Raw genomic sequence first — 25328 nt, 5'->3', positions numbered from 1 at the left:
ACTCATTGCTTTGAGTTTTGTCACTACGAATATTTCTTGCAAATGCCGAAATAATGAAAGATAGCTATGTAAATACATCACGAGTTAATGCTAGATAGGCAATCACTTTGAACAAGTGACATCTAAAACTATCCAGGTAGGCCTTGCTTACTGACTACGTTTAGCAACCATTCAAAGCTGTAACAGTACTGAAAATTTAATTCTATGATCAATTCTATGATCATTTATGGCCATCACAGCATCCCAGAGATCGTATGATTGACAACTGAATCCTTCGTAGGTGCATGTTTATGACCACAGTCATGTGATCACTATTTGTGTGATTAACAACTGGGTGGCAACAAGCAAAGTCAACGGAAAAAGCAAGACTGCAAGTCACTGCCATGTGATGTCTTGCTTAACAACTGCAGGTGATTTATTTAACAACCCCAATGGAAGTGAGTTCAAGAGTCCACCATGGTCATGTGATGTTTTGCTTAGCAGCCCTGGTGCTTAGCAAGAATTACTAGTTCCAATTGTGATTACCAATTGAGGACTACCTGTATTTCTTTTCTTTAAAAAAAAATACTCTGCATCCAAGAACTTAATTCCAAAGGACAGTTTACAAATGTATAACTAAACTGATAAACCCTTATGTTCAACTAAAATTCAATACATATTTTGAAGAAGAAAAAAGAAACCCCAATGAATTGCTCCCATGTTGGAATGTCATTCTGGCATTCCTACTGGTGCCATTTTGGTTTCACCTTACCTGTAGAAACTCACCTTCAACTTGCCTTCCTTGGAGGTTAACATTTGGCTGCATTCCTGCTCTTTAGTAGATTCTCCCCTAAATCTCAATGAGCTTTGGCCCTCTGGCTCTAGAGGGGACATCTCAGTGTATTCAGCTTACAGTTTGGCTCCTAATAAAAAGGAAGCAGAAAGCTCCCTAAACTTTAAAGCATATGTATTAATAGTAATAGTATTTTACAGGCATGGATCCACATGACAGAAACTTCATTTTTTTATTATAATTCTTGGGGAGAGGAGCAGGAATCCAGCCAAATGACCCTCTTCAAATCCTAAACTTGGAAACTATTTCTTGTATGCAAATTCACTAGACAAAACTCTAGGATCCTTTCTCTCTTTCTCACCCTCTACTACCTATTTCACAGCATACCTAGGATAGAAATATGTGGGGGAAGAGGAGACTGAAAAGAAAGCCAGGTAAAATAAATAATACCAAGTATTTTTTTAAAAAATAATCTGGCACATTCAGTATCACGGAGCAATTGTGAATTAGCTACTTTTACAGAAATGTTGAAGGAAAAGAGAGCCAAATGCATTCACAAAGTGAATGCATCCTTAAATATATCTTCTAGTACTCCTGATATGGAAAACTGACTTCATTGACTCCTATATTGACTGTGGACAGGAAAGAATAATAAACATGGTTTCTTCTAATTATGTGTAGTTTGCTTATATCTGAATTCCCTTAAATATCATCATACTATCCAAAGGTGGTTGGCAAAAAAGCAGCCTTTGACAACATGGCGTTTTCAACTGCAACTGTACTGGCTTGGATTTTGGATACAAATGTTATTAGGTTGAAAAAAAGCTTCCCAGAACAGCTTGGAACCACAAATTCTAGCACTGCTGGATGACTTACAACGTCCCCTTTTATTCTTCCTAACCAACAGTGAAAGATTTCACATAGTGTAGCAAAGATCCAGAAACAGTTATTTGCTCTGAGCCTGCAAGACCTATGATGCCACTTCTCTTATTGCTGTGTTCTCAAGTTCTTCCTTAAAACCCACTTTTCCACAAAGCGTTGGTCAGTTTCCACTGTAGCTAAGTTTAAGCAATTCAAAAATTGCTTTAAGATGATATTGATACATTTCACATTTTAAAAAAAATGACCACAGTCACTTCAGCTACTTCCTCTGATTAGCTCATGACTTTTATCTCCCTATATTTCAGTTGTCAGCTCTTTTAAAGCAGGGGCCTGTTTTCTCTTCCTGTAAGAAGAACCAAAGAGGTAGCTGGTGCCATATCTAATTAAATAAATAAGAATTTTAGGCCAATGATATAAAGCTGTCTCACTCATTCCTCCAAAACTTGAAGTAAGCCCCCCTTTGCCCTTTCCTCTCATACCCACAAGTAATCGTCCTGCCTGGCCAAATCCCCAATCCCTGACTTAAGTCTCCAACTGCAAAAGAATACCCCCAGACCCAACATTCCTTCTCATACGCCTGTTAAAGGAACATGGTCACTATTTAACAGGAAGTAAACGAGTTGCATCTTACAAACTCATCACTAGAAATGGTTACTCTAAAGATCTCAGGAGTTTGTGACTGGCTGGGCTACCAGCTTTTTTATAGATTGCTGAATATCTGGAACACTGCATCCTTTAAGTTTTGAATTTTGTATAAAATGCTTGGTATCTAATCCTTGCCTAAATAAGCAAACATAAAAAAGAGAAATATTAATAAATATAAGTAGTTGTAGACTTACAACTATTCCTTCAGTGTCCATTCAAAGTTCCAACAGTATTGGAAAAAAGTGAATTGTGACCATTTTTAATATTTACAACCACTGCCAGCATCCCTATGGTCAGACACTTGGCAACTGGCATGTATTTATGATGGCTGCTGGTGTCAAGTTATCACCTTTTGCAACCTTCTGACAAACAAAATCAATGGGGAAGCTGGATTCCCTTAACCAACTGCAGTGATTCACTTAACAACTGTGGCAAGAAAGGTCACAGAATGGAGCAAAACTCACTTAACAAGTGCCTTGCTTAGCAATGGAAATTTTGGAGTCAATTGTGGTTATAAGTTGAGGACTGCCTACATGAAGAAGTATGCTTACACAACAACAAAAACATTTCCTTTACATTTTCTATTACAAATTAAGAAACAAAAATGTTTATAGTGAAATGCGGAGTATGTTTAAAATAGAATGAGAGAAAGAAACGTATATACTAACCATGGCTTGTTTGAAGATGGTTGTTAAACAACCCAGGTTGTGTTTTCTCAGTATATAGAGCCAAAAACTATGGCTTATAAACAAAGATTCACACACCACATAAAGCTACCTTTTGGCTTAGTTGATTTCTCTAAAACAGAAATCAACTTTCTGCGGTCTATAAATCTGTAACATTTCCTCTATCCCCATTCCTCCTCCCCTCTCCCACACACCAAAAAAAGGCAGAACTGGGTATCAAAGAAAGGAATAGGGCTTTGGCCTTTCTCTTCTTCAGCTTTCTCCATCAAAATAGAGGATACTGATTACAATGTCATTCAGAAATATACACTCCGTACTTTATGTACATCAGAAAAATATTTCCTGCATCCTTTAGGATGCATCCCCAGGCTGCAAACAGAACTGCCTCATTCTGACCATCAATTGTTTAGAGTACCTATAAGATTTTCTATAGAAGAATGCAATTTCTTAAACTACATTTATTTCAACTACCATACTTTCCACATATTGAGAAAACTATTAAATGTTTTCATATACCTACAAAAACAGAATCAACTAGTATGAAGTTAGTATATATGCACATATTCATGTAAACATTAACCATATATTAATATTGATGATTATCACCAAGGCACACATTGAACATTTTCATTTTGCTAAACTCCATTTTAGTACAGACACGTTAAGCTTTTTTAAAAGAGAAAGCTAGACAGAATTGTAAAATTCTGTATTTCTCAAGTAATTCTAAAGCTATACATGCATGTACAAAATAACAGCAAAAAGATCCCCTTTTGCTACTCTGTCAGGAAATTCACTTTTTAATTCAATGTTCTTTTCAGTATTTTTAAAAATATTCTAAGTTAAATATTCTGAGCTTACCACACGAATCTTTCATTCACTTTATATCCCATCTTTAATTCAGGGGCTCAAAGTAGTACTTATAGTCCTTTCTCCTATTCCACCCCCACCCCCCCAAATCCAACACAATTCTGTGTGATCAGTTGGGTTGAGGGAGAATGACTGGCCCATAATTACTCAATGAGCTTCTGTAGCTGAGGGTGGGCTAGATTCTGGGTTTTCTTTCTCCTATTCAACACTTCAATTGTTACATCATGCTGGCTTTTCCCAATATTCTTGGAAGTATATGTTTTTTAACTGAACAAAAAGTTTATAACAGGATCCTATACATTATGTCAAATAGGCTTTATACTGGAACACAAATTGTTAGCAAGCAGCACAATAAATGCAACTCTTGAATCATTATTATTGCACTACTTCCTCATTAACTTTCCTTTGTTTCAGAATTCATGAAAATGTTCCTTTTGTAATATTAGCTAGGTATACTAATTCTATTCTATACTAATATGTTAGCTGTGATCTTTTCAGCAGAAGAAAAATGGAAAGAAACCATGCATATCTTATCCAAAGACAATTAGCCATCAAGACTGTCAAGGTATATGTTCTGTTTATATTACTTGCACTGGAGGAAACGATAGCTTTTCGATGTGGCATGCAAAGAAATCATAAGAGATCACCAGGCAGAAGAAAACTTTGTTAGAAAGCTCAAGCAAGTACTTTATATAAGCATCTTCTCTGATTAGTCTTACCCTGGGAGCCCAACAGCCACCGGCCTAGCAACAGGGCGATGTGATCTAAGTGCTGACTGGGAAAGACATCTTCTTTTGGTGCTCATTGGTGAAGCTGAGTTAGCAACAGGAAGTTCTTCATTGCTAAAGAGAGAAAAACTCAAAAATCACTGAAAATGTCCAATCATAGCTCATTTTTATTACTTATATTATTATTATTATTATTATGGTGGGTCCCACAGTCAACCAGATGTTTAGACTGGATTTGACAATTTTGATCCACCTATGGAGTCCTTCCCAAGGACCTGGATAGGCAGACATTATCGTTTGATGCTGTTCAAGGAATTGTTGCAGGATGTCAACTATTCTAAGTAGAGCTGCCTTCTGCAATTGACTGATGGGGATTGTCAATGCTGAAGGTGTTCAAGTGGTGCTATTGTTGTTGTTGTTGTTGTTGTTGTGATGATGATGATGATGATGATGATGATTGAAATTGAAGGAAAGCACAAGTGCAACATATTAATTTCTCTTGAGTAAATTTCAGGATGTACTTTGACACTAGAGCCACTTTTTTTTTCCTGGCAAGTTTAATGCAACATGCAATCAGTGCTGTATTAGCAGTAAGTATTCAAAAAGACACAAATATTTCTTTCTGAGAACTGTCGAAATTGCCATAAGGAACACATTAAACTTTTTTTAAGAGCCCCAAATAGGAAAGTACACAATTTAACATTTAGAGAGTGAAACATTCTGGAAAACTCTAGAACATAACTTTTTCCCTCTGGCATACTGATTGAGCTATTTGTGAGTTTTATCATTTTTCTAGAAGTTAATTTTATGAACAAAATATAGCTTATGGTGTTCCAGATGGTGTATTTTGATAAACAAGTCTGCTTCAATGAGCCATGTTCAAAACATCAAACTGTTTCCAGTTGGAGAATTAATTTCTGGAAAATCATCAGATCACCCCTAGAGTGGTCATACTGGCAAAGCCCAGGCAGGAAATGGAACATTCTACAGGTTTTCCGTTTCAAGCAAAACAAAACGAGAAAACCCATTACATTGGAAGTATTGATATGAAACATTTAACAAACTGTTGTGTTAAGAGGAAGAAAAAAAAATCAAGAGGAAGAAAGTGCCAAGTAAAATGTTCAATATGAGGAAAGCATCAATATGAGCTTCTCAAAACAAGACAAGTAATATACTCAGACTTGAAATATGTACCACTGAAAATATCAAAATACACAAAAGAAGAGATACAGAGCCGTGCTGGTGCAGTGGTTGGAATGCAGCACTGCAGGCTAACTCGCTGCTCATTCCAGTTCAATTCTGAATGGCTCAAGGTTGACTCAGCCTTCATCCTTCTGAGATTGGTAATATGAGGACCCAGATTGTTGGGAGCAATATGCCAACTCTGTAAACCACTTAGAGAGGACTGTAAAGCACCATGAAGCACTACATAAGTCTAAATGCTACTGTTATTGCTACACTCAGATTTCATGCTAGAATTTGGGCAACCTTGACAGTTCTTTACAGAGAGATTCCATTAATTGAAACATTAATCTTCAAGATGAGTAACTTATGAGCCACAGTGGCGCAGTGGTCAGAGTGCAGCACTGCAGGCTACTTCTGTTGATCATCAGCTGCCAGCAGTTCGGCAGATCGAATCTCACCAGGCTCAAGGTTGACTCAGACTTCCATCCTTCCGAGGTGGGTAAAATGAGGACCCAGATTGTTAAGAGTAATATGCTGACTCTGTAAACTGCTTAGAGTAGGCTGTAAAAGCACTATCAGTGCAGTACGATATATAAGTGTTATTGTTATTGCTATTAGTAATGCACTGAAATTTTTTAAAGAAAAGTGAGCATCAGATAATAGCCTTGATCTGTTCAAAGCCATTCCAAACATGACATCACTTGGAGTCTTACTCTGGTTTCTTTAAACATTATCTTCTTCCCACTTATCTTATGCTTACCTGTTGTATGGATCTAGTTCAAAGGGATCCCCAAAGACAGAGAGGGAGGCAGCTCCAATATCAGCTCTCATAAACCCAAGTGACGGTTCTATTGGTTTGCAGATGGAAGGGATTGAAGTACCACGTATAGGCTTGCCAAGATGAAGAGTTTTTGCTATTCGAGAACGAGCTGTCACCTCAGCCCTCACCTGGATAGAACATTAAGTTAGCTAAGCTAAAAATGTCCAGTTAACTTAAGAGGCAAAAGAGAAAATACACAACAGCAGCCACCAACATTCTCTTAAAAATTATCACTGATTTTTTTTTAAAATCCCAATAAAACATGCTACTTGATTAATCAACTATATTTCTGCACTCCTGAAAACAGTGTGGGAGAATACCTGGGTTTTTTTCCCCTTTCTCCTCTTTGTCCGATGCTTGCGTCTCTTATTCCACGTTCCAGCGCCTTTTTTCCCAGCAGATGATGATTTGGTGCGCCATTTTTTACTGGTGGTTTTTCTTCTCCTGCCTGAATTAAATGGAAATTGCAACAAAGAGATGATGCTCTGTTGGGACTCTTATTACACTGCACCACCCCAGTTGGCAATTTCGGACAGACTTTCTGGAATATCTGCATGAGCGACAAAACTTCAACGTCCCCAACAGGCTGTTGTGCTCACCACCACCCTCTCAATCTCTTCTTTACCCACTAATTACCTTATGATGCAAAACAAAGAACTCAACACCAGCATTCATTTTATTTTCAGGAATGCTTCGCAGTCTCTTTTAGAAAAGAAAAACGGGGGTGGCTGCTGTGCACCTTTTAGTTTAAAAATGTGCCAGTTTCCTCAGAGAGAAGAGAAATACAATTTGGAGCTAGAGGGAATGGTAGGGACTAATACCCCCATCAGCTACACAGTGTTCTAACAAGCATATGCATTGTGATCAGCCATGTCTCTATGCCATCCTCGCAGAAACAGGACGTGTTCTTAAAATTCCCACAGGGAACATCTATTTGCCCAAACCTATTAGGAGGATTGAGATATCTGATCGTCTGAGTGCATTGACAATTTCATTGACTGCATAATGCAAAGTATTAACTCATGCCACATTTCTCATGTTTACCAAGCAGCACGAGTTTCACACTCTTTATACATCTCTGACCTGCGTTAATTGCCAATTGAATGGTTTTTCTCATCAAAAGCAATTCTATGCATTAATATAGGGATGCACAGATTTCATTAGATCTATGGCCATGTATATATATGCTTATCAAAGCTTATCACCATTAATTAATAAGCTTCTGTATACAGGAATTGCATTGCTCTGTACTGAAAGCTACGGTCACCACACAGAAAGTCCTCCACTCACTTGTATTTTTCAGCTGTAAATTTTTGAAAGAAAAATTTTCTACCTATTCTGCCATCCTGAGCCCTTTGCTATCCCCCCTCCGCCCCAAAAAAGAATGTTTCATAAGAATGTTCCTTTTTGTCTTGTTTGTTCAACCTCTGCATTATTAAATAGAAGTTATTTAACTTACACTGGGGAAACACATTGTGGAATGGAAACATTACATAAATAATGAAGTCTATGGGGGTGGGGGCACTTGAATTTAAAGGCAAAGAGATCTGAGTTCAATCAGAACTGTACGGGCACAATGGGTGGACAAGTCAGGCACGTTCCTCCAATTCTACTTTCCACGAAGGCAGGGGAAGGGAAATACATGACAAGCTTCCCTAGAAAATGCAACTAAGTGCATTATTGTGATTGAATTACCTCCTTTTCGTTTTTTCCTGGTTGTGGTCCGAGGAGTTAATGGTCTCTGGTACACAGCTGTACTCAGACCCGCTGCAACTGCCTCAATTGCTTCGTCAAGAAAGGAAGACATAATGTACCTTGGTACATGCTAAAATCAAGACAAATGTTTATGATTACTGGCTGAAGCTAACTAATGCTAAATTCGCAAATCTCACTTGAAAAGAGAAAATCTTTCCCCTCTAACCTTTCTCCCAAATTATGTCCTCTCTTTGTTATCAGCAGATGTTTCCCTCTCAATCATTTCAAAGTCCTTCCGCCCAGGAAGTCATAAATTTGTCTCTACTATAAATTATTGGTAGAGCAAATAAATGGTGAATCGGGTTCAATGTATCCATCATTCCATTAGGAAACACAAGTGAACATAACGTCCTGCCCACAGAACGCTTGTGTGAAAACTATCTATTTTAAGCATTTCTTGACCTTCTGCATTGATCTGCAGGAAGCGGATATAAGCCCAAGGCAAATAGTCTCTCTTTCTGCAATTTAACCAAAGTTACCTTTAGACCATGGATGTAATTTTGCCAATGTCAACATTTTAAAGCATTGTGAATTTGACTGCATCATTCATTCTAGAAGTGGAGTAGCTCTGGGTGCTTATGTAGTACTTCAGAGATGTCATTACACACACACACACACACACACACACACACACAGAGTTCTCAACGTACAAACTATTCACATAGAATTCAAAATTATAATGTGATCACAATTTGGGCACTCAACAACTTCCCCACATTTATAGCTGTTTGTATTATTCTGCAATCATTAGACCACAATTTATGGGTTGTTTTTTTAACTGGTAACTGGCTTCCAGAAAAAGATGCTGCAGATAACATTCACTTAATGAATCAGATTTATTTCACAATCATCGCAAAAAAGGTCATAAAATCAGACACAATTATGTGGTGACCCGCATGACACACACAACAGGCTCAATTTAAGCTGTTTGTTGAGTGTACATGCCTACATACCTTTAAATGAAATTATATATTTAGAACTATATTTATATATTGCATGTCTGCAGTGACACAAAGTACAGGTAGTCTTCAACTTAGGACAGTTCACTTAGTGACCATTCAAAGTTGCAATGGCACTGAAAAAAGTGACTTGTGACCATTTTTCACACTTATGACCATTGCAGCATCACAATGGTCAGGTGATTTATATAGCAAAATCAGTGGGAAACCAGATTCACTTAACAACAGTGTTACTAACTTAACTGCAGTGATTCACTTAACAAATGTGGCAAGAAAAGTCGTAAAATGGGATCAAACTCACTTAGCATATGTTTCACTTAGCAACATACATTTTGGGCTCAATTGGGGTCGAAACTCAAGGACTACCTCTACATATTACCTTAGTCCTGCAAAGTTATAGCCAGCCTAGGAGCTTCAAGATTCTTGTAAAATCTATTCCATTCTAAAAGTACTTTAGAATATAAGGACAGAAAAGTTCAAAAAAAAAAAAAATCAGTGGAAGGGTTTTCTATATTTTCTATACAAATCTACAGAACCAAATGAGTAATGAATACCAACAGTATGTGTGTGTATGATTTTTTGTTGTTGTTAAACATGTACTTAAATCACTGGGCCCAAGAACTGTTACCAGAAATCGTCACACTTTTGATTTACATGCCAGAAATGATTGCAAGTATGTACCTCATTCCTTTCCTACGGGCAAACAATGCTATGCTGTCTACCCTTGGTCATTTACGGCAGTGGTCCCCAACCCCCGGTCCGCGGACCGGTGCCGGGCCGTGGAGTACCTGGCACCGGGCCACGCAGCGGCCGGGGGCCATGATCGCTGCAGCGGCCGGGGGCCATGATCGCTGCAGCGGCCGGGGGACATGATCGCTGCAGCGCAAAGGCTCCTGGGCCGTGCGCAAAAGCTCCTGGGCCGTGCGCAAAGGCTCCAGGGAAGAGAGCCCCGCGCAGGTACGCAATCAATGTGTTGTCGTGAACAACGCCCCACCCCCACCCCTGCGCGCGCTCAGCGGGCCACGGTAAAATTATCAAAGGCTGACTGGTCCGCGGCGATAAAAAGGTTGGGGACCACTGATTTACGGGATAGCTGTCCGTAGACTATATCATTCCATCAGATTAAACTGTACCTGAATTCTCTGCGCAGTTGTTATCCTATTTCGGTTCACGGTGGCTCGCACGCGCTCACTTTGGCGTGTTCTAGCAATAGCTCGTGTCCGGGCACTGGGACGCAGTCGACTAGTGGTAGGGATTACATCAGCGATGAGTGAAGCAACTTCCTCTTCGCTCACCTGATCTGTTTCTTAAAAGAAGATATGTGTCAGTTTTCAGCTATATTTCAACCATCACTTGAGCACCTTTCTAGAGACCAAGTGCTACATAGTTCACAAATGAATGAGTTCATCTATAGATATTTAGATTAACAACTTAAGTATGCAAGACATTCAACCATTCTGAAACCTTTGTCTACATCTAAGCAACAAGATTTGGTTACTGAATTTTGCTGCCATGTAATAGCACTATGTAGAATAAATCTTTTCACAAGATTTTTCATTGCAACTATGCTTCTATAAGATAACAGTAATGTTAAAATTAAATTCCAGTATGTTTTGTAAAACTAATTTCTGTCATTCAAACTAAAAATATGTTATAAAGAAAATACTTGCCAGCCTCAGCAGGCATAGCATTTGCAGGTGCACATGGCGGACAGAACCATTCATCTACAGGTACCTCGCTTAAAGGTGGATTAAGGCATTCCATATGGTAACTAAAGAAAGAGTATACAAGGGATTCTTACAAAACTGTAAAGGTAGAAGAGAACACCAGGCCCTTTTGCCTATTATGTAGACTAATCCTTTATACAGAGAGTGATGTACATGCACAATTTCCTATTCTAATCAGACCAAGACATTTGTTGATATGGAATCAATATTCCAAGAGCTAACAAAATACCAAAATATTATTTCTGTATTGAATTTATATTTACTGCCAAAAAAATAAAGAGAGACTAGTACAGATCTATTTCAAGCTATTTAGCTCTCAACAGCTAGCCATGCCTATCTGGGATTTGAACCCGGGCTACTAAGAGCCAAGGTGGCGCAGTGGTTAAAATGCAGCACTGCAGGCTACTGCTAGATCAGCAGGTCAGCGGTTCAAATCTCACCGGCTCAGGGTTGACTCAGCCTTCCATCCTTCCGAGGTGGGTAAAATGAGGACCCAGATTGTTGGGGGCAATATGCTGACTCTCTGTAAACCGCTTAGAGAGGCCTGGAAGGCCTATGAAGCGGTATATAAGTCTACTGCTATTGCTATTGCTATTACTTACATATTAGGTAGATGTATTAACCTCTAAACCATGGGCTCTTCTTGGTTTGTCAGCTACACCAGGGGAGACATTAAGTGTTTTTCATGGTGAGACCAGTCTATCAGGGCAACCTGGTCTACCCCAATATGGGCAGAGCATACTGCTTCTGCTTTTGCCTTTCAGCCCCAATACAGGGGCCTTTGCAGGAAGTTGCTTTCGCGACAAGCTATTTTTGAGGATGTCGCAAAAGCAACTGCCTGCAAGGGTTCCTGGATTGGGGCTGAAAGGTGAAAGCAGTATGCTCCATTCTATATTTGGGTAGACCAGGTTGTCTGATAGACCGGTCTCACCAGAAAAAACATTTACCAAAAATCTAAGAAACCAGAAAAGGTTGCATGTTCCAATGGTTCCACCACAAAACCGCGGAGGACAAAATCGCGCTCGACGAAAGCACGCATTTGACGTCATCACAGCGTGACGAAAACATCGCGCTGTGATCAAAAAATGTAAAAATAAAGCGAAAACCTTACCCTAACCCCCCCAAACCTAACCCTAAACCTAACCCTAAACCTAACCCTTAACCTAACCCTAAACGTAACCCTTAACCTAACGCTAAACCTAATGCTAACCCTTAACCTAACCCTAAACGTAACCCTAACGCTCTAAACCTAACCCTAACCCTTAACCTAACCCTAACCCTAAACCTAACCCTTACCTTTATGTGAATCGGCTTGCTTTAATTTTAATTTTATTTCAATTTTTAATTTTTTTCGTCGCGCTGTGATGACGTCAAATGTGCGCTTTCGTCAAGCGCGATTTTGTCCTCCGCGGTTTTGACGGGTCACGATTCCAATTATCACTTACTTAAAATATAACACATTTATAATGTATGTTAACTAAGAGCGGTGCTAAGGAGAGAGATAATATATATTTTGAAATTCTCTGTATGAGGATATCTCTTTAGATATTCATAACCTGTAACTGCAGAGTAAAACAAAAAACTCACTGTGGCCACACCCTGTCCATCTTTGAGCAACCCATCTTTGTCAATAGATCTAATAGAAAAATTATAACTGTAGGCAAGTAAGTACAAAGTGCCCTATGGTCAGAGATCACAGTGAAAGTGTGAAGCTTTATAACCAGATTCACCTGAAGCAATTATATTCCTGCCAAAGATTTCCAGTTACCATGTGATACAGCAAAGTATCCTTGTCACTCTTCAAACATACAACTTATGAATGATTGGAAAGGTTTAAAGGACACATCTGGTCAGGTATGTCAACAAAAATGTGGCATCGTCTATATTAAAAGCAAACTAACACCCTCAAGGGAAATCCTAATCTCAAGAAGCATTTGACAAATGTTACAATCAAGAAAGATTTTTAAGATTTTTTCTTTACCCTGCATCACATCCGTCACAAAGCAGTAAGCGATCTTCTCTGTCGCTTCGACCACATACTTCACAAAAGGTGGGATCTTCCTCCAGACTATCTTCCTGAGATTTTGTATTCTCAACAGGTATCTAAAGAAAACATTTTAAGGAGATTTTGCATTGTTCACAGTAAAACAAGCAACGTTCCTGTACAAACAAGTACCACAACTCAGCTTTGTCTAATTGTGTCTAAACATGAGCTTTTTGTGTGTTTTTTTTTTCATCATGATGTCAGATTTAAGGAGAGGTGTCACCATATTATAAAGTTAATTTCTTTCCATTTTATATAGATTTTTTTTTCTTCAAGAGTGCTTAAAGGGTAACATTAAAAAAACTTAAACCAAAAGCATTTTCAGTTTAAATATCAGAGTTACCAAATGTTACTTTGTGTTCTTTCTATGTATTCTTACTTGTTCCTTGTTTCAATTTCGTGACTGGATCAATGAAAGTAAATTAAACAAGGAGCAGTAAGATATTTATTGTGTGTGTGTGTGTGTGTGTGTTTGTGTAGATAGAGAGATAGATAGATATAAATAGATATAGATATGTATGAAAACATATATCTCTATCTCTATCTCTTATTTCTATCTATCTATCTCTATCTATCTATCATCTATCTATCATCTATCTATCTATCTATCTATCTATCTATCTATCTATCTATCTATCTATCTATCTATCTATCTATCTATCTATCTAGGTCTTGGCATATTCAGGTCTTTTCCCGTGTAAGATTGACAGTATCTTGGCGACATTTCGACGAGGTCACACTCGTTATCTTCAGGCTGGTGCCTTTGGCTTCGCGCTTGTGCGAGCAAAGCGTAAAAGACTCGAATACGCCAAGATCTGCATACCTACATACCTCATTATAAACTGGTGAATACTACCAACTGTGTTATTTCAGAAAGATTAAATCCAGAAAAAGCACACAACAGTGAATTACGAGTAGATTAGAAATGAGAAAGCAGATACAGAAAATGCTGTTTATGTTTTGCAAAACATACTCTTGATTTTTGCTATTTTAAAGAAAACAAAATACCTACTTTCTTCAAAATTTCTCCATCAAAGCGCACACGAACACAAATAGATTTAAAAATGATCCGATCCACGGGACAAGAGTTGGCATTCTGTTAAAAAAAACAACGGAGGGGGAGATGAGACAATTTACCAATTTCAAAAGCATCTCCATTTTTAAATAAATTTAAAATTCATATGTAGCTGAGGACCTGCCTTAAAAACTTGATATGTTTCTATTTTCAGAGCTTAGTAAGTCTGAACTGAAATAATTGTATGTACATTGTCAGCATTTGTTTCATTTATTATAACATCTGGATTTATATTTCTCAATTCTAACCAGAGAACACTAAACTATTTTAAGAGCAGACAGCAATTATTAACCATAAGAATTGAAAAAGAATAATAATTAAAATAATCCGAGGACACGTATATACAAATTAACTTTCTGGGGGAACTTTAGAGGATCTTTAATGATTATTTGCTACCAACCAAATATGACCTGTAAAAAGACACATTATGAAAGAGTCACAAAGCTCACAAAATAGCATCAACTCTAGCATAATTTTATCAATTAAATGAGTTCTTACTTTAGACCATTCAACTATACAATCCAAGCAGAAATAATGGGCACAATTCTCAGGTGTTCCAACTGCTTGATCTCTGAATGTATTGAGACATATTGGGCAGTTTTCAGCATCTTCATCGGTAGAAGAATTAATTTCTCCATTAAGTTCAGGCTTCGTTTTAATAGAATATTCTGGTTGCTCAGAAGTCATTTCCATGTCATCTTCTGCCTCCTCCTCTTCAGTATCTTACGAAGAAAAAAAACCCAATAGTCTCATGCATACATATCACCAAACCTGTTCTGGAAGGCTGGAAAATTATTTTACTTGGAACATGAGACAGTAGAAAAGAGTAAGGCAGCTTAGGCAAGAGTTGAAAACTATCTGTATAATACTAGATACATATTTATTAGGTATCTCTATTGTCATTGGTGACCCAGACTTATTAACAAGAAATGCACAAATTAAGTATAATTGAATCAGGTGTAACATTTATATGTCCTCCTAAATCCTGATTGCCAACAAAGATGAGGGCCAGGGTATCAGACTCATATTGTATGTGACAAAGAGTAACCCCCCCCCCCCGTGTCTGTGTTTGTATGCGCGCACATGAATGGGTGTATACCATGCCTGGATGACAGCCTTTAATACTATGTTTAATACTATGAATGACTAGCAAGCAACCAAAACAGTTATAAGAGGAATGTGCTTGTCTACAGTTCAATTATTATAGTGATTTGATGCAAATTAGGCAAGTTAGCAACTACTCTCATCTAAAGTAGCTGTAAAAATAGCTCATTAATGTAAAACGTCTTTAATTAATATTACTGAAAGAGTTGTTATAATCACCTTCTAGATCTTCATCTTCACTTTCTTCATTCTCTTCATCTCCATCTTCATCAGTATCACCTTCATCCTCACTTCCTGTGTCATCAGAGTCTCCGCTATTTCCATCACTGCTTTCTTTTGAAAAACACAGTAAAGAAAATCAAGAAAGGGCATTATCAACTAGAATGTAAAGTAGTAAATAAGTCTTTGACTGAATTCTACCTGGAGAAGGGTGTTAGCAACCAAATGGAGAATCTGGAGTAAGGATCTCAGAAATTAACATTGTATAGTTTCTAAGGCCCCACCGATGTCCTTGAAAATGCAACATTGTGTGCCATATAACAAAACACTTAGCACTCTGGTTTCAAAAAGTTTAATTGCTGAGGGCACATAGTTGTTACCCTTGTGGGTTGAATATCTAAGGATTGCATTAGTGCTGTTTGAGATTGCAAAGAAAGGTTTGAAGAGGAAAGCTTCCTGGGAAAATGACTGGAAATAGATGGCAAGACATTTGAAAGCTTTGATCTCAGTTTTTATCATTATTGATCCTCCAGGTAGTTTGGTGAATAGAAGGACCTTAATTTTCACATGGTTGATTTCTAGCATTTCAGATTGGCAGTAGGATGCTAGGGCCCAAAAGCTATGTTGCAGCTTTATTTGGGAAACAGACAAGATTGCAGCAGCATAGACATATAGCAGAATGGAGTTTGGTTTACTGGTCCGAGCAGAGGGGTGAAATTTGGTTTTAGTAAGGGCTTGAACAAAATAAATAATGCATAAATTAAATAATAGAGGGGCCAGGACACATCCCTGTTTACTCTCTTAGAAGTTCGAATAGAGTCAGTCAGTTCTCCTGCACTGCAATCTATTCATGCAAGATCATAATTGATTGCAGGAGCCACTGGTCAATGGAGATTATGCTGCTACTTTTTGCCACAACCTCTCACATGAATGAATATAAAGAATGAAAAAAATGCCTCTTTCAGACCAATGAAAGTAATTTGGAAAGAACCTCCAGGAAGGTTAATATACTTTGCAGAGCAACACATTGAACCGCAATAGAAAAACCTTATCTAAAACTGACTTGCTGTACTGAGAAGATTCTTTTTTGGACCAGTAAATCAGCAAGCTTATAAAAAAGTTTAGAATATAATTTGCTAATTATACATAGTAAGCTGACAGGATGATAATTAGATTGGCTTTGTTGTCCTTTTTGTAAGGTATTATAATTAATTAAGAGATACTTTGGTGTAATGGTTATGGCACAAGGCTAGGAAAGGAAGGGCTGTGAGTTCTAGCCATGCCTTCGGCACAAAGCCAACTGGGTGACCTTGGGCTTCTCACTTTAAGCCCTTGGAAGGAAGCAATGGCAAACCACTTCTGAAAATCAGGCCAAGAACTGCAGGGACTTATCCACGCAGTCTCTGAAAATTAGATATGAGTGAATGGGCAAAAATAAAACATCTGTTCATTCTTTGGAGATCTGCAGAGAAATGTTGATATTAGTGAATAGAGGGGGTCAAAACAGCAGCCCACCAATTAGGGTTTTCTTTCAGCACTTGTGGGAAGGTGAAGTCCCTTCCAGTAATTTTACCACTTTTAAAATGGTTTGGAGATTGGATGCCAAGTTAGGAGAGTGCTAGTGATTACTGGATGTATATCATAATTCCTGGTTGTGGAACTGCACATAATAGCGAGCATCCCATGTCTTATATGTTATTAGATTATGCATTCTAGTTTTGGACCTGGATAGAAACAAGGAAGCAGAACAGGATATCATTTTTAAGATTGAGTGAATTGGTCTGTCCCACTTTGTCAGTTGACATACTTGTTTCTTCTTACAGAGAACCTTATATTTCTGTTTCTGTGAATATTTTTTTGGGGGGGAGTGGGATCATTACTATCCATAGCAGCTAACCATCAAATTTAATTTTTCAATTTTAAAGATTCAGCTTCTGGACACTCAAAGGGACAGCTCACTTTCTGGGAAGAGAAAGGAGCCAGGATGGCTTGATATGTTAATCATTAGCAGTCTGATCACTTGTCACATAAACTTTGCAACCACCAGCTACAGGTTTTTTTTAAATCTTTTCTTTAAAAGCTAAAAACGTTGACCCTAAATGACTCAGAAATTACAAACTGAGATATTATTCAGATCCAAGGGGGGTCACATAAGCTACAAAATTAAGGCCCGTACTGACTTTATGCATTCATTCAGATATTTTGAGCTGAAACAGGTTATAATTGAACTAAGTGTAACACAGACCATTTTTGATAAATTTCCAAGATATTATTAGATCAATGCAGAAATGCATAATGTCCACTTTTGAACCAACGCAAAGGAGCCACACTAAATTCCTCAGGCTCTGATCTGACCAAGAATGTGTTTATGTCAATACTTAAGAGACTTAACCCATAAAGCTGCTCGGGCCTAGAGCAGTGATGCCAAAAGCAGGGGGAGCACAGGAGGGTCAGGCACGGGAATGGCACACCTCTAATGCTATGTGCATGAACCAGTGCACATGCACGCGCTTCCCCCCTGTGCACATGCGCACATAACCAGCGCTCCCCCCTGCTTTTGCCACACTTTTTTGCCCTCCCCAGAGGCTTTCTAGGAGCCTGGGGAGGGCGAAAACAGCCTCCCCTGCCTCCCCCCACCAGGCCCTCTGGAGGCTTCATAAGCTTCCCTGAAGCATCCGGAGTGCAAAAAAATAGCCCTATGGGCAAACTGGAAGTTTGGGAACGGACTTCCAGTTTGCTCGTAGAGCCATTTTTCGCCCTCTGAAGCCTTTAGGAGGCTTCCCTGAAGACTCTGGAGGGCGAAAAACACCCCTACGGCCAAACCGGAACTTCCGGTTTGGCTATAAGTCTACTTTTTGCCCTCCGGAGCCTTCAGGGAAGCCTCCTGAAGGCAAAAAATGGCACTATGGCCAAACCGGAAGTGACTTTCCCGAACGTCCAGTTTGCTCGTAGGGCTGGTTTTTCACCCAGAGGGCGAAAAACAGCCTCAAAAGAAGGCCAAAATCAGCTGGCCAGCACGCACATGCACACTGGAGCTGACAGGGCAACGCCTCACATGCCCTAACAATTGGCTCTTAGTGCCACCTGTGGCACTCGTGCCATAGGTTCACCATCATGGGCCTAGAATATAGGCAGGAGTCCTACAGTATGAATTTCATACTGCAAATTTCTCCTTGACCTCTTAAACTTTTAACAGACCCCATATAAAAAAACTTCCCAGAAAAGGTAAGTCCGGTGTAAAGGAATGGATAAGGTCTTTTTTTTAATGTTGCATTCCTTTACGGGCAATCTCTGGGAACTAAATGATCTTGACAGGTAAGTTCAAAAATATGGGTGGGTGGAACCATTTAAGCTTGAGCAGAACTACAACTTTCTCTCACCTAGCAATATACTAGAAAAGAGAGAACTTGCTCTCGCCATGGATCTGAATTGATCACTTAACAAAGGGCTTTGAAAACTGAAGCAAGGGCATCAGGCTCCTCATCCTAATGTGAAAAGAAAGCAAAAGAATTCATGGAATATTTTTATCCTGTAGGAATTCTTAGCTCATTAATGCCAGCAAAGCATTAAACTGAATAGGAGTTAAAACTATGTCTGTGTTTGAATGTTTACAACTATGGAGCCAAGAAATTATCAAAACCACTAGGAGATATTTTATTATAAATACTAGTTGATTAAAAACCAGAAAGTTGGAATGCACACTGAGTAATTTCATTTACCTGCATCACTAAAGAGCAGCGCATTTGTTCTTTTAACTTTGCCTACTGCAGCATTCTTGTTTATGAGTTCATCCTGGCTGTCTTCATCCATTGTGGGGCATTTGGAACTGGCTTCCTACAAGTGTAAAGCAGAATGAAATTTTTTGTTAAAAAAAAACCCGCACAACCCTGATGTGGCCCTCAATAACATTGAGTTTGACACCCCTGTGGTTGGAAACTGAAATCAGGGAGACCCATATTCTAGTCCAGGGTTCCCCAATCTTTTTGTTCCATGGTCTACTACTGGGCCATAATGAACTGGGCTGCGTGACGGGTGGCCGGTGCATGTGTGTGCACCTTGACTTGCACAAGTACTGGATCGGCATTGCATTCTCACATGCGCACACCAGCCCACCACTTGCACAGACTGGTTCCCCTCTCCCCCCTTCCAGCCAGGCCACCAAGCCACAAAGGTTGGGGACTGCTACTTTAGTCTGTCCTCAGAAGCTCATTTGGTGCCTTTGGACAATTGTGAAGAAAAACACAAAGCATGAATAATATGCCTGCTACCTTAAATGAAAGGCCGAATATAAATCTAGCAAATGTTATACGCAGTATTTCTCCTTCTTTTTAATCTATTTATCAGCAATTATAGCAATAAATACAAAAATTTAAATGCATAGCTGCTGCAGAAATATTTCAGCCAACAATACTCATATAGCCAGGATTTGGGTCCCTTCAAACATTTGAGGCCCATGGCCTAGACACATTCTTTTCTATTGAAAAAGAATCCGTTCAAAAGCAACAAAGAACATACATCAAGCATTACAATTATATACATCAGGCATAGTTCTTCTAGTCCTATCTGTATCCTATGGATATGCATAACAGTCTAAGGTTATATAAGTGTCCTTAACAAACGGAAATAATCAAGGTTATGTTAACAATTTTATGGATTCTAGTCCAAAATATAGTGAAGAGGAAAATGAACCCAACAATAAGATTTTCTGCTTCAGTTCTACAGTTACATTGCCAGATATGTTGAATGAAAATTAAAAAATGAATCCTCCTCATTTCTAATACACAACACTATTTCAGGATTTCCTTGTAAATGCAGGTTTTGCATCACTTTGTTGAACAAAAGTGAGACATACATACATACATACATACATACATACAAACACACACACACAAACACACACACACACAGTATATACAAAGTAGTTTCTAACTGCTGCTTTGAAAAGCATACATTCATATGTCCATATTAGATTCTTACGAACATTAATGAAATGTTGTCCGAAAAGATATGCCTTCAAATACAATACTAATACACTAAAATGCTGTAAAGATTTTATATGAAAACTTCAGGTGATTAAATTGTTTGTATACAGTATGTGCAAGGCAGTTAAAAATTAATAAAGTGTATGCTAAGAAACAGCATGCAGCAATCAATTCATCTAAACCCATATTAATCAGGGCATATTTGTTGCTTATCTGTCTCATGTTCTCACTTATCTGGAAGTCCTATTGAACATAATGGGGATTATACCTGTACACACACACATGTAAAAACTACCCATAATGTACTTCCAGATAATTATATACATTAGGATTTTGCTTCTGAATTTAGACTATGCAATATTATTTTAAAAATGGTATGTCCTTGCTGATTAAATAATATTTTAACATCTTCTGACATACTCCCTGCTACACTGGAAGTCTTAGTCATTTCTGGTTTTGTCCTGACCTACACAAACACAAATCAATCTTCATATTTAAATCTTTATTAAAGAATCTCAGTCCAAAATTATATGTAATTATACTGAATCTGTTTGGTATATGGAGCAGAAACATTTCCTCTATTATCAGTGTTGTTGCTGATCATTAAAGCCCCAATGACCATTCAAGGGACATCTTCCCCAACATGGGCTTGCCTAGGCTCTACAACCATCCTCAGAAACCTTCACCCAATTGTCCTTTCCAAGCGAAGCTAGAAGACCTTTTCCAGGAATAGAAGCTTCCAGACCTTCCCAGTTCACATTGCCCTTCCCATTTAACATATTTTCCTGCCCCAAACTGAGACATTTGGTATTTTCCAAGGCATTTTTTTAATTAACCGCTGCTGTGATTCTTGTATCTCTGTCGCTTCTTCTTTTTTTCCCCTACCGTTTTTTGTAAGCGGTCTTTTGAGGGTATCTAAGATAAATAATACAAACGCGCACTTTTTACACACTCGACTAAGGGCAAACCATCCGCTCCAACGTTTCAAGCTCGGTCTTAGTAGAGTTCCGTGGCCGATACACCCAGGGGAAAAACAGGCAGAGCACAACAAGCATTGCAGCCACGTCATTAAGTGAGAGACGAAAACATTGCCCAAGAGAGGGAAACGCGAAGGGGAAAGGGAGGGGGGGCGGTCGCCCAGGTTCCAGACCACACCGGGCTCAGAAACACGAGTGGAAATAACACAACGACACGGAAAGGGATATCCTCGCAGATACAACGCTCCCCGCCTCTCCGACCCTCAGATCTTTCTGGGACAGCAGCCGCAGACTGCAACGTCGCAAGGCTCCAAGCCCGTCGCCGGTTGGAGATCAAAAGCTCCTCTGCCCGCAGCTTTAATTTCGGGCCGCCTGGCTGCTTCCCCTCCCGGGCAGCTGGAGGGTCGCATCCGGAGGGGAGAGGGTGGCACTAATGCAGCACAGTTGACTTCCACTCACCTGCCAGGAGGCGAGCCCGCGGGATAATGTCGAAAAACGGACAGAGGGTGCGCACGGGCGCCCGTGACCGTTACTAACCGTCTGTAAATAGAGATCCCGGAAGGAACCGAAGCGACGTGAAACTGGGCCTCCTTGAAGGCCGAAAGCGCCTCCAATGGCTGCGCTGACCCGGAAGAGGATGGAATCTCTTCCGGGCTACATTACTTAATCCACCAGATGCGAGGAACAGAAAGTATGGAACCATTTGTTTCGGGGAAAGAGTGGATCGTGATTAAAACATGGAACATTGTTTCGGCTGCACCAATTCCGAAGGAAGATTCGCGTTAAAACTGCACTTTTGAATCTGCTCCCGCCACAGGTGGCTCTGGATACGATATCGGCCTGAAGTTGGCCAAAGAAGGGCACCCATAGGATTGCTGCCGTGGCTTTTGCCAAATTGCTTTATTCACAATCTTCCTTGGTTATTTAAATTTTATTAACATTTTACTGTAATTGGCAGCTGCTGCCAAGCAGGTCTTTAGCGATCTTTTTAACTAGAGCCATCACCTTTACCTTCTGATAGGGATAGCTGTGTTTAAATATACTCTTAAAACGAAGAGCGATTTCTTCCCATGAACTCTGCACATTATTCGGGGGTGCTTTATTTTTGTGCAACTGCAAAAGCGAACGCACATTATGATCCTTCGGACAACCCGGTCTTGTGTGTACTTACTCAAGAAATAAGTCAATGTGATGCATACACATCGTTTTAATTTGAGCAATACAATCGTTCACGCAAATGTCGAGAATCCCTCTTAAAAGTTACCAGAAAATAACATAAAACCTCCTAATGATTTCGATAGAAAGTTAAAACGTGCATATTTTCAAATGAGTATTAGGATTCTAGGTAATGTATTCTTGTATTTAACCGTGATTTAACCAAGGTTTGTGAAATAAAATACAATTAGTTGATTTAAATACCACTACCGTATGCTCTTAAATCGGCTTGTGTGAACCCAGTTCTTACAAAGCATGATTAATAAACTACGGTAATAGTCGAGTTCACACAACAAACTCAATAAAAAGCAAGCAAGCTGCAATGATGGTTTAGACAGGTTCATATCTGGATGTATTATTCGGGAAAAAGGAAGACCTAAATCAGCCCAAACGCACCGAGTTCAGGACAAGTTCAGGTGTTTCTTGGGATTCTTTAAAGCAGTTAAAGTGAAGGATTAATTGTTCTGTTAAACGTTAAAATACAAACGTTTGTCTTCCTTAATTAACATTACTAGCTAATTAATAGCACTGAGTCCAATAAAGTTGCCAAGTAAGATGCCACTGGACCTTCTCTTAGTTTAAGGGCTCCCTCGCATCGGGTTCTGTGAACGTCTGAACGTTTTCCTCCAGAAGAAACGCGCAAGCCTTCCACCACAAGAGGTCTCTGCAATATCCCTCCCGTGACCCCACACGCTGCAGTCTGACAAGAGCGAGCCGTGCGTGTTAAACCCCGCGGAACCGGGGTGGGGGTGGGGGATGAGGGAGACGACAGGGCTGCATGCCAGCGTTATTCTCCCGCTAGGGCGTTCGGGATTATAAGGATTACGTCGCTAACCCAAAGAGGAACCTACCGGGGTGTAACTAAAGCTCCAAATAGCTCAGCGAGATCAAAACGTCGCTTTCTGCCTCTGTGTTGTACCGTACACACCACGGTTGTAGAAGAGTAGGAAACGAATCAAGCTGCTATCGGATGATGCCAGGAGTACAGTATATCAATTTGGCTTAATCCGGTTTTATGGCTCCGATCGTAAACTAAGCAGCCCTCCGTGCATATGCTGGCAGTGAATCCATCCATTTACTTGGGGGTGTTAGAGGAAATGCTTGCTTGCTTTCCTGCTAAGGTGTGGTTTTATAATTACGAGGAAAAGCTTGCTCCCTTTTATCCTAACAGGCATCATTTTATAACCCTTTATCATCTTTCCTGCCAGTTATTTTACAGCACAGTTATATACATTTGCTTCTATTCAGAGTTTATTTTCAGGTAGAAGTTACCTTGCAGTTCTAATCGTTCCTCTTTTGTTGAAAGGCACAATATTTCTATCCCTCTAAGTTTCTCCTTTTTGAAGCACCCTGAGGAAAGGAGAAGCAAACCTCACCAATTATTCTATAGTGATTTAGTTTTCTGAGCCCTTAGAAGGAATGACTAAAAACTCCAAGTATACAGTATCCATTTATTGTACAATAACTTTTTTGGCTGGATGATTGTTTAGATGATCAAACAGTTCCCCAAGAAATGGCATCACAATACATTTCTGATTCCAAACAAAATGACAGTCTTCATTAATAACCTGCTCCATATCAAGCTGGTGACCTACCATTGCCAGAAAAATTGATAAATACTTTAGGGCAGGGGTCCCCAACCCCTGGTCTGTGGACTGGCATCAGCCCACCGCATTCCAGACACTGGGCTGCGCAAACAAGCAAAGGCCCATCTGTGGGGTGTAGATAGCATGCAGGTAGCATTCAAAACCATATTCCGGTCCAAGGAAAAATCTCTCTCCACAAAACCGGACCCTGGTGCCCAAAAGGTGGCCCTGCTTTAAGGTTATTCTGGATCTTAAAAGGAAAGGATGCTTAACTGAAAGATTGAGGAGATCCTAGATGTAGGATTGCCAATTGATGAAGTACTTCTGCAGGCAGGGAAGGATAAGTTTCCCATTTGCTGTGTATTGGTTGATATTAGTGCCCTCCCAGGTTAAACAAAAAAAAAAAGCAATCACTACTCCTCAGAACTCTTTCCTCTTCACCCACTCTCAAAGATAAGAGCTGCCAAGCTGATCCCCCCTCAATCAGGCTGGGATAGCAGTGCTGGGTAAGAAAGAAAGTCTGTCCTTCACATCAGTTTCCTAATTATTTATCTAAGCTGCTATTTGCCTTGAGGGGTGTGAGTATGTTCTTCTATTCAATCATGTCCATTTTGTGGAACAAGTCCCTGCAGTTTTCTGGGCAAGGGTTTTCAAAAGTGGTTTGCCATTACTTCCTTCCCAGGACTGAGGGAAAGAGATTTGGAGATTCTAGTCCCCTTTAGGCATAAAGGCAGCTGGGTAATCTTCGGCCAGTCACATTCTCCCAGCACTGGGTATGAGGCAATGGTGAAAAAGTCTGAAAAACCTTGTCTAAGAAATCCAGTGTATTTAGAAGTCCTCAGATTAGGGGAAAAGATTGGATTTCTCAAATAGTTAAAGAGGAATGGGAAATGATGGATTTGTTAATATCTGTTGAAAAAGTTGGAGCTCTTGTTTTCTTTTTTCCCCATTTGCATTGTACTATCTTTTTCCTTTCTTTTCTCTTTTTTTTTTCTTTATTAGATTTGTACTTTCCTTCTACAACAAAATCTTTTAAAGAATTTTTAAAGGTTTAGGGAAGAATCGAATTAATTGAAAGAAAGACAACAATTTCAATATGG

At 39.3% G+C, this 25328-nt stretch overlaps 1 protein-coding gene across 1 annotated transcript in view; it reads right to left on the bottom strand.

Annotated features, from left to right (window-relative positions):
* The window catches only part of PHRF1 (PHD and ring finger domains 1), a 38365-nt gene extending 16331 nt beyond the window's left edge, over positions 1–22034 (bottom strand). The window contains 12 exon segments of the mRNA XM_087716120.1: positions 4572–4694; positions 6526–6713; positions 6906–7033; positions 8281–8410; positions 10433–10605; positions 10970–11070; positions 13008–13129; positions 14083–14166; positions 14644–14867; positions 15469–15582; positions 19188–19302; positions 21965–22034. Coding sequence (XP_087572246.1) covers positions 4572–4694; positions 6526–6713; positions 6906–7033; positions 8281–8410; positions 10433–10605; positions 10970–11070; positions 13008–13129; positions 14083–14166; positions 14644–14867; positions 15469–15582; positions 19188–19278 — 1478 coding nt within the window. The 5' untranslated portion in view covers positions 19279–19302; positions 21965–22034.
* Positions 22035–25328: the final 3294 nt, after the last annotated feature.

The sequence above is a fragment of the Thamnophis sirtalis genome, unplaced genomic scaffold, assembly GCF_051295495.1.
Source record: "Thamnophis sirtalis isolate CommonGarterSnake01/CBP01778 unplaced genomic scaffold, rThaSir2_p1.2 scaffold_1, whole genome shotgun sequence".
In the NCBI taxonomy this organism is placed as follows: Eukaryota; Metazoa; Chordata; class Lepidosauria; order Squamata; family Natricidae; genus Thamnophis; species Thamnophis sirtalis.
The sequence above is the reverse complement of the archived record's forward strand: the minus strand, read 5'-3'. Positions and strand labels throughout refer to the sequence as shown.